Source organism: Rhipicephalus microplus, chromosome 7 (genome assembly GCF_043290135.1).
Source record: "Rhipicephalus microplus isolate Deutch F79 chromosome 7, USDA_Rmic, whole genome shotgun sequence".
Taxonomy (NCBI): domain Eukaryota; kingdom Metazoa; phylum Arthropoda; class Arachnida; order Ixodida; family Ixodidae; genus Rhipicephalus; species Rhipicephalus microplus.
The window spans coordinates 158,002,397-158,018,786 of record NC_134706.1 but is presented as its reverse complement, the minus strand read 5'-3'; the positions used below and the strand labels follow the sequence as shown (position 1 = coordinate 158,018,786).

The 16,390-nt window shown below is 43.5% G+C and overlaps 1 protein-coding gene across 3 annotated transcripts in view; it reads right to left on the bottom strand.

The window, feature by feature from the left end:
* Positions 1 to 16,390, bottom strand: part of LOC119179728 (uncharacterized) — a 225,712-nt gene that overhangs the window by 11,732 nt on the left and 197,590 nt on the right. For 2 of the 3 annotated variants that reach the window (XM_075869863.1, XM_037430847.2), the window contains 2 exons: positions 10,928 to 11,050; positions 3,261 to 4,164 (listed from right to left, as the gene is read on the bottom strand). In XM_075869863.1, coding sequence (XP_075725978.1) covers positions 3,355 to 4,164; positions 10,928 to 11,050 — 933 coding nt within the window. In that variant the 3' untranslated portion in view covers positions 3,261 to 3,354. Of the gene's footprint in view, positions 1 to 3,260; positions 4,165 to 10,927; positions 11,051 to 16,390 lie in introns of those variants that run through there. The other variant, XM_075869864.1, reaches the window with a different exon arrangement.

The following is a 16,390-nucleotide window of genomic DNA, read 5'->3' as shown; positions in this document are numbered from 1 at the left end:
TCTTTCTTGAATAAAAGTGCCTTCATTCCAGGACACAAAAGTTGTCTTTAGGTGAAAGTTAACGAGCTCAATAAAGGCGCTGACAGTTGTGGCGGCCGCATTCTGGAACGCACCTGAACCAAAGTTGTCAAAACAGTCCTCAACACACTGTAGCAGTGTGTCATATGGTAAACAGTAGTGAAGGACCTTGATGTCTTTGGAGCAGACACTTAGGTCATTGTTGTTACGTGAAATATATCTAATATTGTCATTAGAATCTTTCAGTTGAGCTTATTTTTAAAAGCAAAAGCACTTCCTTCTGCCACGCCCCATTTTCCAAAACAAGGACTCAAAGCGGCCCGTCGACCTTGTGAGTCTTGACTTTGAAGAACAAGTCCAAGCTAAGCTTCTTGCTTTTGCCAATGCATCTTACTAGCCTACTTCATTCCAGTGCGTCGCACAACTTTTTGGTTTCAGTCTTTACTTTTGTCAGCGTTACGCCATTTCGGCACTCCAACACGGAACTTATAGCATTGCTGGCTTTTGAGCAAAACACTTAATTCGGCAACACAGTCTGTCCTTGTCTTGTTTCGTGGTTACGCTATAACTACGCATAGGCTCGCGCTGTGCAAGAATGTTGATTTACTGGCAAGCTTACAAGGCCCACAAAGGCTGCTGTTATTGTGAGGCACCAACTTTTAATAAATTGTAGATAGAGCGAAGCAGTGTTGTATACGTGAGCACACGAGAAAATTATTCAACATCAATTTCATGATTCAGAACAATTTTAGGTACATCAAAGACGTAATTTTCACTCACTCTTCCTTGAGATGAAAATATTCTATACTCCATGCGCAATATGCTTTAGAACAGTCTACAGAGAATTGTCTTTGTGCTGATTTTAGAAAATGAGTACCTAAAAGACATGATTTTTTTCAGTTTTGTAAGGTAATGAATAAAATTAAGAGAATAAATGAAAATAAAAATGGGGTAGTGCACTTCTGAATTTTGAGCCTGATAAATGATCACATTTTTTCGTATGTACAAAATGATCAATTGAGAAATGTTTTAAATTATGCTTTCATATAGCCTTTTACCCCAATATACATAACACTTATAGCACACATACCCACTCATTCCTATGAGCTCTTGGATGTTTTACTGAAACGTTTTCTATTTTGCAGTTGTAATGATGGCATCATGTACACCGTACTTTTATGAAAACTATTTATGAACCCGTATGTCTCACCGCCATGATTATAATAGACGACTTCAAGAATACTCAAGACCAAGTTTAAAAGCAATCCTCTAGCCTGTATACGTCAAACTTTGTCTAGGAGGAGCTGCAAAAACACCGCCACCAATTCCATCATCGTAGCCCTACCACTAGCGTGGGAGTGCAAAAAGAGCCGATCGCAAGCTAATGTGCACAGAGCACCGTACAATCCCGTGTTTCGTCTCTCTTGCGGCGTGGTTTACTGAAATAAGAGTAGATAGAAATGTTTTTTTTGGAAGTTCAAACTGTAGTAAAGTGGGAAGCTAATCAAAGAGAACAAGCGGTAGTGTGCAGAAAGAAAAAAAAACGTTTCAGGTATTTGTGTGCGCTGCAACTCGCAAGTTAACCTCACACAACGTCGAGTTCAAGGCAAGCTCTGTGGCGTCCGTACCGGAGCACCTAAAGTCGTTAAAGTTTGGTATACACATAATGGATAATTGATACACGATTGATTTTCTTATCCTAATATCTTGCGATTAGTCCAATGGCCCCAGCAATTTACTTCTTCTTATGAGAATTTTTTTGTAGTTCTGGCTTCCTGCGCATTGCAATATTCCATTACAAATTTGGAAATGCTCCATGAACGATGGTGTTCATATGTGCGTAACTGAATTCACGATGTGCAATTGACCACAAAACAAACTTGAAGTGCTGCGGCCCTACGTCTTGTGATTTAGGTGTACGACGCACACGCTAGCACTTAGTTACAAGCATAATATCTAACTTTGAAAGCGCATGTTCGCAATGCAGTGCGGCGAAGAGTAATTCAGATTGTAGGAGACGATCGTGCGCGTGAGAATAACCACACGTCTTCAGTCTGCCTCTAGTTTCTCACTCCGTGTCACACAGCGTGCTGGACAGCGTGCAGGACAGCGTGCAGGACAGACTGGACGAGTATTCGTCCATTCTTTTGGTTCCTCACTTGTGTCATCCTACTTTGCGCCACCTGCTCTTGAGTGCATTCTTATAAACTCACCTAAATTTTCGGTAGTACAGTTTCTCCCGTGACCAGCTGTGCAAAACTCCCTTAAACTTCCTTTGCGTTGGCAAAGGCTAACAAGCAACGTTCATACCTTTCTGTGATATCTGATTTCCTTTTCGATCTAGTTTTTTGCTGGAAGCGGCCCCTAACGTTTCAAATCGCTTTCAGGACCCAATACAACTGATCTCTCCATAGAGCTATCTTTCTGACGAGAAATTGAAAGAAACACTAGACGGTGGTACGGTTGCGTGTTTGGCTAGCGGAGAGAAATTCATAGGACTTCTACTAATATTTGTGCGAAACAAGCAAAATAACACTAAATCATTGTATCCAAATTGCTGGCAAAGCCTGCTTTCGCAGCAAAGTGTGCGTGCAATGAAGTGGGACGTTGCACTACCCAATACTGCCTCAAGTGGGGTTCCGGGGCAAAAAACTGCAGCGTCTGACATTTATTTTCACTGGCTTACGATCTAGCACAATCATTTAGCGCCGGAAATGTCATGGTAAGCAGCGCATGTTCAGAGCAGCTCGCTCTCACAGAAATGCGTGACGGAGAGTTTGACACCAACCACCGGCGCAGTTGGAACTTTGCGGTTGAAGGGGAGAATCTTTATCTAAGGAGAATTTGAATAACATGAAGTTTTGGGCAAATTTTCAGTGACCGAAATTACGAAACTCAAGAGGAACAGGGGCTACAAAACCACTGACTATATTCACCCATGTTTTTCTCGAGTCTATGAACCACTATTGAAAGAACGCGTGGTGCAACCATTATTGCAACATCGCTGACTGGAACATCTAGTATTTAGAATGAATAGTCAAATTTATCACAGACATGGTCAATAGACTATATCAATGCAAAGTTTTTACGGCACTTTCTAAGAACAACATGTGTTGCCTAATTGAAGTGGTTGTTCAACTGGAAGCATATAGTGTGACAACCAAACGCATACGTGTGCTATGGCTCTGGGCATGCTCGTCAATTCTTACGCAAAAGTTCGCGCCAGAGTTCAAATCCTGAAATTGCTTCAATTATGGTGCTATATTTTGAAGTAGTTAGATCATTCGCGCGTTCGGGTACATGAGACTTAGGACGTGGTAAAATTCCAAATAATGACTAACGACCTACAAGTCCGAAAACATTGGAAAGAAGTCCATGTGGTTGTTTATCCTCGGTAGCTGAGTCATCTGTGTCAGAATCACCTTTCTTGTCTGAGTCGTGGCTTTGTAGAGGACTGGTGATAGCATCCAACATGCCGGAAATAAGACCCTTGGGTTTCTCCTTGTCGTCTGAAGCAGATGTGTGCGAATCATCGCTCGATGTAGAATCTGAGTCAGATATGGGATGAATACCAGCATCGATTAAGCCGGAGAAGAGCCCTTTTGACTTGCTGTCATCGTCATTATTTGGTGTGACAGCATCGAAGACGCTTGATAATAGTCCATGTGACTTGTCATCTGAAGAAACATCGTCTTGTGGCTTCAGTATCGACAACGGATCGGTAACTGCCCCCAATGCATTCGAAATGAGTCCCTTGTTTGCAGAATCAGAGTCATGAGGCTTCAGTATTGACAAAGGGTCTGTAACTGCTTCCAATACGTTCGAAATGAGTCCACTACCTCCGGAATCTGAGTCAGTAGGCTTGAGTATCGACAAGGGGTCTGTAACTGCGTCTAATACATTGGAAATTAATCCACCGCTTCCGGAATCTGAGTCATGGGGCTTCAATATCGACAAAGGGTCTGAAACAGCGTCCAACACAGTTGAAATGAGTCCACTGCTTCCGGAATCCGAGTCGTGAGCCTTCAGTATTGACAAGGGATCGGTAACTGCGCCCAACACATCCGATACGAGTCCCTTCGATTCGTCCTTGTCTCCAGAAGAAGAACTAGAACTGCCTCCTCCAAGTCCTGGTAATGGTAGCGGCTGTAAGAGTCAAAAATGTTTTGACATGAAAATATGTCAATCGCCGATGCCTCGTCACGTTAAAGCCCAAGTGCGTGCACTTTTACAGCCATTAGCTTCTAATGTTCCAAAATGTTCTTGTGTCTGCAGGAGGGCGCGGCGTGTTTGAAAGTATACGGCAACATGACATTTTACAATTTTCTTAGCTGTTATTGATCAACTGCAGAAAAACGGCAGGGCGGGGTTAGCACCCAGCAATAATACATTATTATTTAACACTAACATAGGTACTAACTACTTTTGTTTGGCTTCGCTATAGCAGAAACATTCTCTGATTAGAGCACGCACTGCAGAGAAGAGAAAGGATTATTTATTACCACTCGCTACAATTTCACCCCCCGCTAATCGAGACCGTGAACTTACCGATAAATGTTTTATTCAAGGGGCACTCTTTCCCATATTTCTCGACAAAACAGAATGGAAAGATGCCACATTATCTCAATAACTTGACAAGGAAAGTCCCCACATGCAATTAGTGCTTATATTTGTGTTTATTTTGGTTGATATCTTGTGTGAGTGGTTCAAGATGTCTTGGCAAAAAAAAATTGAAACTAGAGCACCACATCTTTCAACACTCCAGAATTTACACATGCATCTACGTATCTTAGTGTTCATATAATGTGAAAGCGCAGTGAATAGGGACGCTTCAATTATGCTGACGTCATTACTAAAAGGAGGTTTATGTCACGTAATCATTCCGCGTGAAGCCCTAATTTTGTGATGCGACGTTTTACTGAAGGTTGTCACTGAGTCACGCGATTAGTCATGACTAAATCCGTCAGCAATTTGTTTCATTTGGGTAATACCCAAATTTGGGGAATGGGTCCGGTTTATTTTACTTACATGTATTTCATTGTGGCATGGTTACTTGATACCCTGACTTACTACTCTGAGTGGGCAGAGGACCAACCTAAGGATGCAGACGTGGCTAACCTGGCTCATTTTTTCCGCAGGTTTTCGCTGCATGCAATGAACCAGTGCGCTACCAAGAAATTAACGTCAGTACGACAACGTCCATCATCTGGCTTCACGTCCCAGGCAGTTTAGCTGCACTTGACGACAGTGATGTCCTACGGATTGAAATTGATGCCATAAGTTTTGGATCATTTATTGTTTTGCAATGGAGCATCGGAGCAACGTCGTCTTCACCCGAACATTCCGGCACCACCCCCAAAATGTTTTTCATCAATGGGCAGAACACGAACCTGAAGATGCAGACGCAGCCAACCTGGGTTGTCTTTGTTTTAACAGGTTAGTAGAAAAACTACTAGTCAAGGCCTTAAGAGCAATTCCTAGTGCCTAGTATTGGTCCCCTGCCCGAGGGTGTTGTGTGATACTGTCAAAAGTAGTTTTGATTCATCGTGTCTTGTAGTTCTTGTGTTAAGTGGGGGTATCGAAACGAACCCCGGCACAACGGTTTCTGAGCAAATAGCATAAATTTCGGATAACCAAAGAGAGACCAAAAGCGAGCTTACGTCTATGCTGGGAAGGTTAAAAAAGTCACTTTACTGAAAGTAATAAAAAGTTGGCCTCAACTGAACAGGAGCTGCTGCCATGCTCAAAGACTATACCAAGGATAGAAGAATGTGAGCGTCTTGTGTGAAGGTTGCATGAAACGATAGAGTTTCTGCAGAAAAATGTGGACGATCTTTAAAGTAGAAATCAACGAAACAATTTGATTACATATATAATTGATGAAAGGGAAACTGAGACAGTGGAGTCTTTAAAAGGAGCTGTTTTGAGAGATATTTTTGAAAATAGACTGGTAATTCAAGTAAGCAGCCTTGAAGGCATTCATCGCATCGGCAGCAAGCAACCGAAGAAACCGCGTCTAGGTATTATGCGCTTTTTTGATTTCAATGAAAAAACAACTGTTGAGAAGTGCAAGGAAACAAAGGAACACCGGGTACTCCTTGTCGAAAGACGCAAGCTTGCCGAGTGCGGTTCAAATTCAGACGGTGGCACTACGCTTGTAATGAAAATCACGATGCGTGTAGCAATTTTTCAATGATCATCTTTGCGGAGGGCAAAGAAACTGCACGTGAAACATACGAGGCTACAAACTGTGCGAAAAACACTGCAAATGGGGCAACCAAATGACGGAAAAATGACACGTGTCCTTTACGCTTACTTTGTTTCGCTGTGCAAAGTGTCAAGAATAAAACAGCTGAACTTGAAGCTTGTAGAGAGATTACAAGCTTACTAGAGAGATTATTGAGGCTGAGGCTATCGCTTCACTGGGATCTAAGTGCGTCAGCACTCCCTCTCTTGCGCTCAGTGATAAAGAATTGCATTTTCTAAGAAATAAATTTTTTGTGCGCATCATTCATGTCATGTGATGTTATTTTTCTTGGGGATATAGGCGAGTGTGCGGTGGTAATAAACATTATGTTGGAAGTTAGCGCCTGTGCCGTGTGTCCTCGTCTTGTGTCCCCGTTTCTTTGCGCTATTTTATGTCGTCACTGTATAACACCTCCACTATCCACCCACTCCTTCAAAGGAGAGTGGGAAAGGGCAATGAAATCAATCACTCACTTTCGGATTGTCCAAAACGCATGCAGAAACGTTGACTTCAGTGACTTCTTTTGATAAGAAATTTTATTCTCTTCGAGGTTTTGTCTTTAACGGCACTTATACTTTCTTTTGTTCTACCATATTTATGTTTGTTTCTAAAGTTAAGATAAAGTTTTGCTGGATAAGCACGCACACCTATTACATTCATCATCTATTCGAATGCCTTGAATCTCCTATTTAGTGCAAGTAACTATATGTTAGAAAATTGCTCATGTGTATTTACGTTCAAAAATATAAAATAACACCGCTCTTTTTTTTTCGAATGGCTGCAGTTGTACTTCTGTATTCTGGGCCGTTGAACTGGAGTAAATACAGACTTGTGCCCCCTAACCTTGATTAGGAGTGCCTTCGAATGAATAATAAGCGAATGTACAGTTAGGTGAACATTTTAACTCTGGTTGAGGTAAATTACAAGTTTTCGTCTCTTTTTGCATGCCAAAAAAAAAAACGACGTCGCGGCTGTTTGGGTTATATTTACGACTCAGAGTACTCGGTATGCTTTTACTTGCTGTTCATTGTATGAGAGTCTATGACACCAGAGTACGTATAAGGTTGCTAAGTGCATTCTCTTTTTTAGAGCCAAATTGCTACAAAAAACTGCTGCTCGGTTGAGTTGATTCCTGATAAGTTTTACCAGGGCGAAAAGACGAAACACTCAAGAAATAACAGACACATTCTGTGTGGAATCCACAACTGATTTAATACATCGAACGAAACAGCCTTTAAGTGGCATGCATCAAAGCAGCAGACAGATAAAAAGAGGAAAATAAGCAATGCGAAATCTTGTCAGAACTGCTTGCCGAAAAAGGCAATCAATCAAAGGTGAGATTGCAGTGGGAAATTCTTAAACCATGAAACACGCCCCCGATATGCCAAAGAACACAAGAGGACAGTATGTTCTAAAATCAAGTGATAAACACGGTAAAGCTAGAGGAGCCAAGGTGGCCTCATAATAAAAAAGAAAAAGTATCTGATACGTTAAAGGTATTCGAAATAAGTGTAGGCAATGTATCAAACATGGGGTAAAAAGGAGCAGTCGAAAAGGCTCGCGCTGCAGGCAGCCTACTTCCATAATTGAGAGGAAAAGGGAGGACCATGTGACACAACGTTTTCTCTGAATTATGGCTGTCTCTGAATTTTCCCGAATAATTGGCTCGCTGTGCCTGGCTAAGACAGTCCAATCCCCGAAATGCGGGGAGCAGCCGCAATCTCCAGAGTCTATCGCTTAATGACTGTAGGCGACTGCTGAGAAATGCTGTTGGTACTCTCTGAGATGGACGTTGAGACACCTGCCTGTTAGGCCGACATAGTATTTGCCGCATGAGAGTGGCGTAGAATGCACGAGTGATTGCTCACCCAATACACAGGAGGGCGGTGCTTTGTTTCGCAATTGTCCTTAACAGCGGGAAGAACGTTCACCACTCTGCATAACCTTCAGAGCTTCTCAGCAGCCTAAAATATCACCCTGATGCCGTGGTAGTGCCGAAAATGCGTATGCCGTAAGACAACCTGAAAAAAAAAACCTAGCCCTGAAAATTTAGAGGCAGCCAAATTTCAGAAGCTTGGTGATACATGTGTCACCAGGCCCTCCTTTTCCCTCTCAAAATATGGAAGTACGCTGCCTGTACCACGTGCCTTTTCAATGGCTTCTTTTTACCCTGGGTTTATTACATTTACTATATTTATTTTTATTTTTTCTTTCTAACTTTTCAAACATTTTTATTTTTGCTTCTGTGACTGTCTTGGCTTCTCTGCTTTTAATGTGTTTGCCACTTGATTTCGAAATCGGCTATCGTTTTACTTCTTTCACGCAGTGGGGTCGTGTTTGGTGGTTTGAGAATTTGCTACTGTACTCTCACCTTTGGTTGATCGTCTTTTTCGGCAAGCAGTTCTAATGAGGTTTTGCATTGCCTCTTCTCCTTATGTTATCTGTCTGTTGCGTGCCATTAAAAAGGCATTTCGTTTGAAGTAGTAAATCAGTTGTGACTTCCACACAGAATGACGGTGTTCTTTCGTGCGTGTTTTGTCTCTTCGGCCTGACAAACCTATCTTGAGACTCTGGTAATTCATACCTTCTAGAACCATCAATATCTGTTGGAGTTTACGTCCGAAAACCACCACATGATTATGAGAGTTTCTGTAGTGAAGGGCTCCAGTATTTTCAACCACCTGTGCTTCTTTAACGTTTCTTTAATGGAACACCTAAAGACCAATACACTTTTTCACGTATTAGTGAATTACCATTTGAAGAGTACGAAGGTATCACTCTTACACCACGTGACACTTGGTAACCGAGGAAATGCGTGAAGAGGTACTGCGGGTAGAGATGCCACCTTAAGACTCTCGCACCGGGACACTGTGGTATATAAACATTGAAGGCGTCTACTGGGTTCTACATAGATTCTAATCAATAAAACTGAAGTACATTGTCATCGGTGGGCGCCACATTCTAAGCATACGAATTTTAAGGAAATTTTTGAGGCAACGTCGCAAAATTACAAAAGATACTTTGCGCGATTTTTTTACGTCGCACACAAAAATTATGGCGGGAAGTTAGAAGACTAAACTGCAACCTTGACTTTTTTTGCTAATAAAGAACTTATGGCAGTGAAACTATTGTACTTAGAGTTAACGTGCAGTTTATCAAGGTAAAGACTTCAATGCTTCTTTTTGTGTCTTTTTAAATGTAATCCCACGGGCGTCTAGCATTTTTACCTACATCTAAATTGCAGCCGTCACGGCCGGGATTCTAAAACATTGAATTGCGTCACTGTGGCCTTACACGAGCCGCCAGTGCTCGAAATTCATATCTATTATTGTGACAATTGATATTGCTGCTTGCTGTGCTAACGCGGGCAGCTTATTTCAACCCAACAACAGTAATGTCTGCATCGACAGGGCGCGAGAACGTGCTTGGGTGCAGGGCAAGGGGTGGAAGGGGTGCAAGCAGGCAAGCACACTGATGCTGAATATAAGTGCTAAGTACGTATAGTGTATTAGCGAAGGGCATTCATGTATAGTCAAGTAATTCAATTGGAACTGCCTCCGAGCTTCGCCAATCACACTGGAAAGCATGCCACTCTCCCATCATCAGATAGTTTCTTAGGGATTCGTCATGAGGAGCGCTTCTATGCGGCCGCCAATTTGAAGGGGCGAGCTGGCGCAGAGAGTTTGATAAGAATCAGCAACATTTTTTTTTTCTGTCGGTATGTAGTGTACGGAAAGGTCTAGAGAATAAAAACAAATTCGATTATCGAAACACGGCCTCTGCTAGTTTCTTCCTTGCGTTATGTTCATAGGATTATCTCTGCACTTTGCACTTGTCTGAATGTTTCTGACCCTGTTAGGAGAAACAGCAAGAAGCGCGAGTACGTGCTAGAATACAAGCATGCACGTTATGTAAAAGCTTACAAAGCACGGATTCGTTCCAAGACCGAAGCTACCGCTGCGGCCAGCGTGGTTCAGTAACATCAATAATGACATGTAGAGGAGGGCATACTTTGCCGTTCTTGACCCCACAACAGAGTTTCAAGTCCATCCCTAGTAAATCGGATCGGAATTAAAATGTGCAGTCTACCACTTTTATACAATTGCCTAGAAGGCTATAAGTCAAATTAGGACCGCAATTACCAGGAACATTTCCACGTTGCGGATGTTGGAGAAAAATGCCACTGGAGAGAAAAAATCAACCATGGCGAATGTGACTTTTCGCTAAGACTCATCCTGCTTCAGCTTAACTTTCTACTACGAGACTTACGCTTTTTGTAATAATTCGCTGTTGGCAATCATTTCTTGACATATAATTCACCAGTAGACAATATGTTTCACTACTCGATTGATTCCGCAATATCGATAAGTACCTACACTTCCCAATCATAGATACCGGCCAACGCAAACGCAATGCTGCCATTTACTGTGTTTTAATTCTCAGCCAGTGTAAACCTGCTGAATTATTGAAACTGCTTCCAGAGAACTCAATAAGACACGGCGCAATGGAGGCACAGTGATGAAATACATTTTAAGTTGTAGAAGTGTTGAAAAGGGGGATAGTTCGTATAGAACCAAGCTGAAATATTGGCAGCGCAAACTATGAAGATATTGTTTGCCTGGCTTAGCTAACGCGGTGACAATCGTTAGAAAGAATACTCACGAAAGGCAGCAAGCTGTTCAGATCTATGACCCTGGCGCTCTTGGCCCAGCCGGTCAGTACGCTGCATGCAAGACCAGTGAGACCCTCTGGTGTTGTTGCATCGAACGCCTTTCCACTCAGGCACTGTCCCAAATGAAATGATGATACATGAAAGTTTAGTGCCTATGCTTCAAAGAACCATCCTCATACAGTGCACAGTATTGGGAACAAATTCAGGAACCCAGCTGTGAGATGATACCGCCAGGTTGTTTGGTTCATAGTTCATGTGCAAGTATGCAAGTAGGAAATATAGAAATGTTAGATCGTAGACAGCTGGGCTAGTTGGTTTTTGTTACGGCTTGCTAACCCGATGCTGGCTAACACGATACGGACAAGGAAGGCAAGCCGTTTATTTTTTCTCTTGTTCTCGATGAATCTCGGGCACAGGCACAACTAATTTACAAGTTCACTGCACTGTTCCAGTAGCCTTGATAAGATTGAACACACACGACGGCGTGGACCATGATATAGATGTTCCACGAAGGAGCGTGTCTCAAAATAAGGATTGAGGCTAAGTTTAGACATGCACAATTTCGTGAAGATTAAGGCGCTATTTCGTTTCGGTTGTGCAGGGTACAAGATGATTTACTAGGACATTTGCTTAAAGAAAAAGTTACAAAAAAAACAAATGTTCGCATTTTTATAGGAAAATATTTCAAAAAACAGCCACGATATATTAGAAGGCAGCTGTACTCTTCATAACAAAAAGGGCTTGAGCGTAACAAATGTAAGACAAATTTGAAGTTCCCGGCAGGTCTGAGGACTTGCTGCCGTGTTTGTTTGAAACAAGCATTAGATACTGTAGTAGAGTACACGTCACGCTTGCATGGCAACTAACGCGCATGTGCAACACTCAATCCGCTTAACACAAGCCTTTTTATATACTCGGCTGCATTACTGAATAAACGGCTTTTGTTCCCCGCTACTCGTCTGGCGTACATGGTGCCAAAAGTGCGCACGGCAGTTAGTTTCTGCCGTGCAGCAAGCTTTTCCATATAACCACAGCCTCAACAGAGACAGTACGGGACGAGCGTCCCTCACGCCCAAGCCCATGAGACAAGTCCCGATCACCCAGAACTGCAGACACAACCATGAGCTCGACACTGCTACTGCCCCCAAGCCGCACGACACCACCGGCGACGTTTACCATAACTGGAATATCCGGAAAAGTGAGTTTGAACTTTTCGCAGTAGCAAAGAATCTGAAGGCACAGCCGCAAGATGTTCAAGCCGCTACGTTTCTCATGACCATCGGCGAAGTGGCAAAGCGGGTTTTTTTGAACCTTTAAATTTGAGCAGGAGGAAGACAAGAAAGATCTGAATGTCCTAACCCGGAAGTTGGAAGACCACTATAAACCAGTTACAAAGCTCACTTTCAACGAGTTTAGGTTTGGTTTCAAAAACCAGCGAGAAGGCGAGTCGTTTAACGATTGGATCACAGAGCTCAGGATTTTAGCGGCGCAGTGCGAATTCGGGAAGCTTGAAGATAGGCTTCTACGCAGTAGAATAATCCTTGGGATACGAAACAAGGAACTTCAGCAGAGACTTATCCATGAGGATCCCTTCTATGCCAAAACGGTTAAGATTTGCCGTGCTACAGAACAGAGTCGCCGAAATCCGAGGCCGCACTTCTTTTGAATCTGAAAAAAGCATTGATGCGGTACAAGAAAAAACTGCCCCCTGCCCAAAATGTGGCTTGGAACATCAGAGATCTCGAAGATGTCCGGCAATGGGGAAATATTGCAAGAAATGTAACGGTCAAAATCATTTGGCAAGCGTGTGTCGCACTCGAAGCATGGAAACGCGATCAGAAGGACGACACATATGACATGTAGAAAGGACCGACGACGAAGAATAATTCCTGCAAACGTTGGAAGTTCACGCAATCAAGAATTATGAGCATTGGGTGGCGACGTTGAGTGTAGCCGGTGCTATGATCAGGTGCAAAGTAGACACGGGAACGAACTGATGTGTCATAACAGAATCTGTCTTTCGAAAGTTAACAGTGGCTCCTGCGCAAAACAGTTCCGCTACCTTGCGTTCTTTTTTAGGTCACACTCAAAAAGCAATTAGAAAGATACACCTTGTCTCTAGCAGCACGCAGAGCACCAAGGTTACGTTTTTTGTTTTCGCTCAAGAGATGCCGTTACACTAAGTGGTGAAGTCGCCGAGAGACTGGGCCTAATACAACGCATAGATACAGTCAACGTCGAAGCGTCTGACACGTTCGTATCTGGCTTTGATGATATTTTCCAGGGCCTAGGACAACTTGAAGGCTTCACCTATCGCCTGCAGCTTAAACCAGATGTACTACAAACCATCAAACCCGCAAGAAAAATTGCCGTCGCCCTTCAAGAACCAGTGAAAGCAAAGCTAGACGAGATGGAACGCGACGGCGTCATCACAAAGGTGAAAGACCCGCCCGTGTGGTCCAGCCACACGGTCATAGTAATAAAGAATAGTAAGGTACGCGTATGTTTGGATCCTTCTGATTTAAACAAGGTGACTTTGCGAAAGCATTACCATATGCCGACTTTGGACGACGTACTGCCGTGGCTGCAAGGAGCCAAATATTTTTCCACGCTCGATGCTGCTTCAGGCTTTTGGCAAATAACCCTTGACGAACAAAGTTCGCGTGTGTGCACTATGAGCACACCGTTTGGAAGGTAGAGGTTTGTACGCATGCTGTTCGGCCTCACATCGGCACCAGAGGTTTTTCAGCGTGCCATGCATGAAGTGTTTGGAAATTTGGCTGGCATAGCGGTCGTGATAGAGGATTTATTAGTCTGGGGAAAGACGAGGCAGGAGCATGATAGAAACCTCACCGCCTTGCTTGAACACTGCAGAAAATGCAATTGAAGGCTCAACAGAAAGAAGTGCCAATTTTGGCAGTCCAGTGTACGTTACATAGGCCACCTTTTCACTGCAGAAGGAATCTCATTGGATCCAGAAGGAGTACAAGGCATCATTCAAGTACCTGCGCCAAAAAACTGTGGGGAGCTTCAAATATTTCTTGGAATGGTCAACTTTGTATCGCGTTTCATCCCAAACCTGTCTGTTGCATCCGCGCTTGTGTGAGAGCTGCTTAACAAGGACGTCGCATGAACGTGAACAAAAGCGCAGGAAAACAGTTTCCAAAAGTTGCGAGCTAGCCTTGCAATAGCACCAGTACTAGCCTACTTTGACCAGTCCAAAGCAGTGAAATTTTCCGTTGACGCGAGTCAGTACGGCGTCGGCGCAGTCATCCTACAAAATGACCACCCCATAGCCTATTCTTCTCACTCTTTAACGGCCACGCAGCAGAAATATGCACAAATCGAAAAAGATACCCCAGCCATAGTCCATGGTTGTATGAAGTTCAAGGACTACATACACGGACAGCCAGTAGTCACAGTTGAATCCGACCACTTGATTCAATTTTCAAGAAACTACTCTGCGATTGCCCTCTTCGTCTTCAGAGCATGCGGCTCGTGCTACAAAGATTTTCCATCGCTGTGGCATACAAACCGGGAAAAGAACTATCTTTGGCGGACGCACTTTCGCGTTTTCATCGCAAAACAGAGCTGGTAGAGGAAACGGAACAATTTCGAGTCATCGCTGTTTCTTTGTTACCTGTTTCAGATCAGCAGCTCCTCAGCATGAAAAGAGACTCAGAAGGACACACTCATGACCGAGCTCTGCCGCTTAGCGAGTACAGAGTGGCCCCAAAGCAAGCAGCAGCTGCCGGGTGCCTTAAAGCCATATTGGAGCTTCCGGGATGAGCTCCACGTCGAGGACGGGCTGCTTCTCAAAAGTAACAAGCTTGTCACTCCGCCAGCAAAGCGGAGAGAAGTTCTCGGCCTGCTCCACGCTGCACATTGTGGCGAAGATAAAATGAAGGCAAGGGCACGACGGGTAATGTACTGGCCAAGCATGAATGCTAATATTTCAGATGTAGCAAAGATATCTGCTGTTTGCGACAAATACAAAAAAAGAAATGCAAAGCTTGCCATGATCAGCCACGAGTTACCAACTCTGCCATGGCAATTGGTGGGGTGGATATTTTTTACCACGAAGGCATTGAATACTTCATAGTCGTTGACTCTTACTCATTTTTCTTTGAGATTCGCAAGCTTAGTCATGCCACCGCTGCTGCAGTAATCAAAGCAAGTGTAGAAATCTTTGCGACGCATGACAATCCAGCGAAGCTGTGCAGTGACAACAGCCGACATTTCAACAGCATGAACTTTCACGCTTTTACGAGCAAATTTATTATCAACCACATCATGTCTAGCCCGTACTAGAGGCGCGGCAACGACTTACCAGAACGCGCTGTTCAGGAAACTAAGCATCTGTTAAACAAGTGCCCGTTTTCCACCCTTGAATATTACAGTGCGTTGCTGCAATTGCGGAACACTCCGAGGGACGAATGGCTGCAATCGCCAGTTCAAAGGCTCATGGGACGTCACACCCGAAGCCAACTCCCGGTCCTCAATTGTCACTTGGGACGAAAGACAGTTCCCACAGAAACTGTTCATCAGCGACTGCAAGAAATACGACATAAACAGCGCTTCTACTACAACAGAACTACAAGGAGTCAGCCAGATCTTCATAGCGGAAACCGAGTGTCCGTATATGACACACGCAGCAGAACGTGGGCTCCAGCCATAGTGATCGGTCCTGCAGGGCCCATGCGAATCTAAGTGGTGACTATAGACAATGGGCAGCAGCTACGCCGCACAAGAGAACATCTTAGGGCCACAGAAGTTTCGTCGCTTGCCCGCGAGTCCCCAGCAGAAAACCAAGCAGCGCCATCAGACTCAACTCCAGTCCTTCAAAGAAGTGAGCGCATACACCGAGAGCCGCAACGTTATCCATTGCCAGAAAGTCACAAATAGCAAGGCTATTTATGTTTGCAAACAAAAAATTTCCTCAACGCTTGTTTTTTTGTGTGTTGTGTCTCCTTTTTTTGCCCCAAAGAAGGGAAGATGTAGTAGAATGCAAGTAACTCTTGCACGGCAACCAACGCGCATGTGCAACACTCGATCCGCTTAACACAAGCCTCCTTATATACTCGGCTGCATTACTGGATAAATGGTTTTGTTCTCCGCTAGTCGTCTGGCATACAGATACAAAAACCTGACCCTTAGCATCAGGTGAGTGAGACATGGTAATAAAAAAAGTTTGCAATGACATCTAAACACGACGTTGAAATATTGCTTACGTGAACATGCAATCGATTAACTGATGCACGTACGCCTCCAGTATATAATTCGTTGTGCTGTGAATGAAATCAAGCTTGCTTTCTTGATTCATTCTAGCATGAACCGAATAATGCTGAAGCTAAAAAAAAATTGGTGAACTCGGTTTTATAATGTGCTGGTCCTTCTTTGCCAGAAAGCTATTCCTGTGCCGTGATAACCTTAACGTTGTGACATTTTTGATA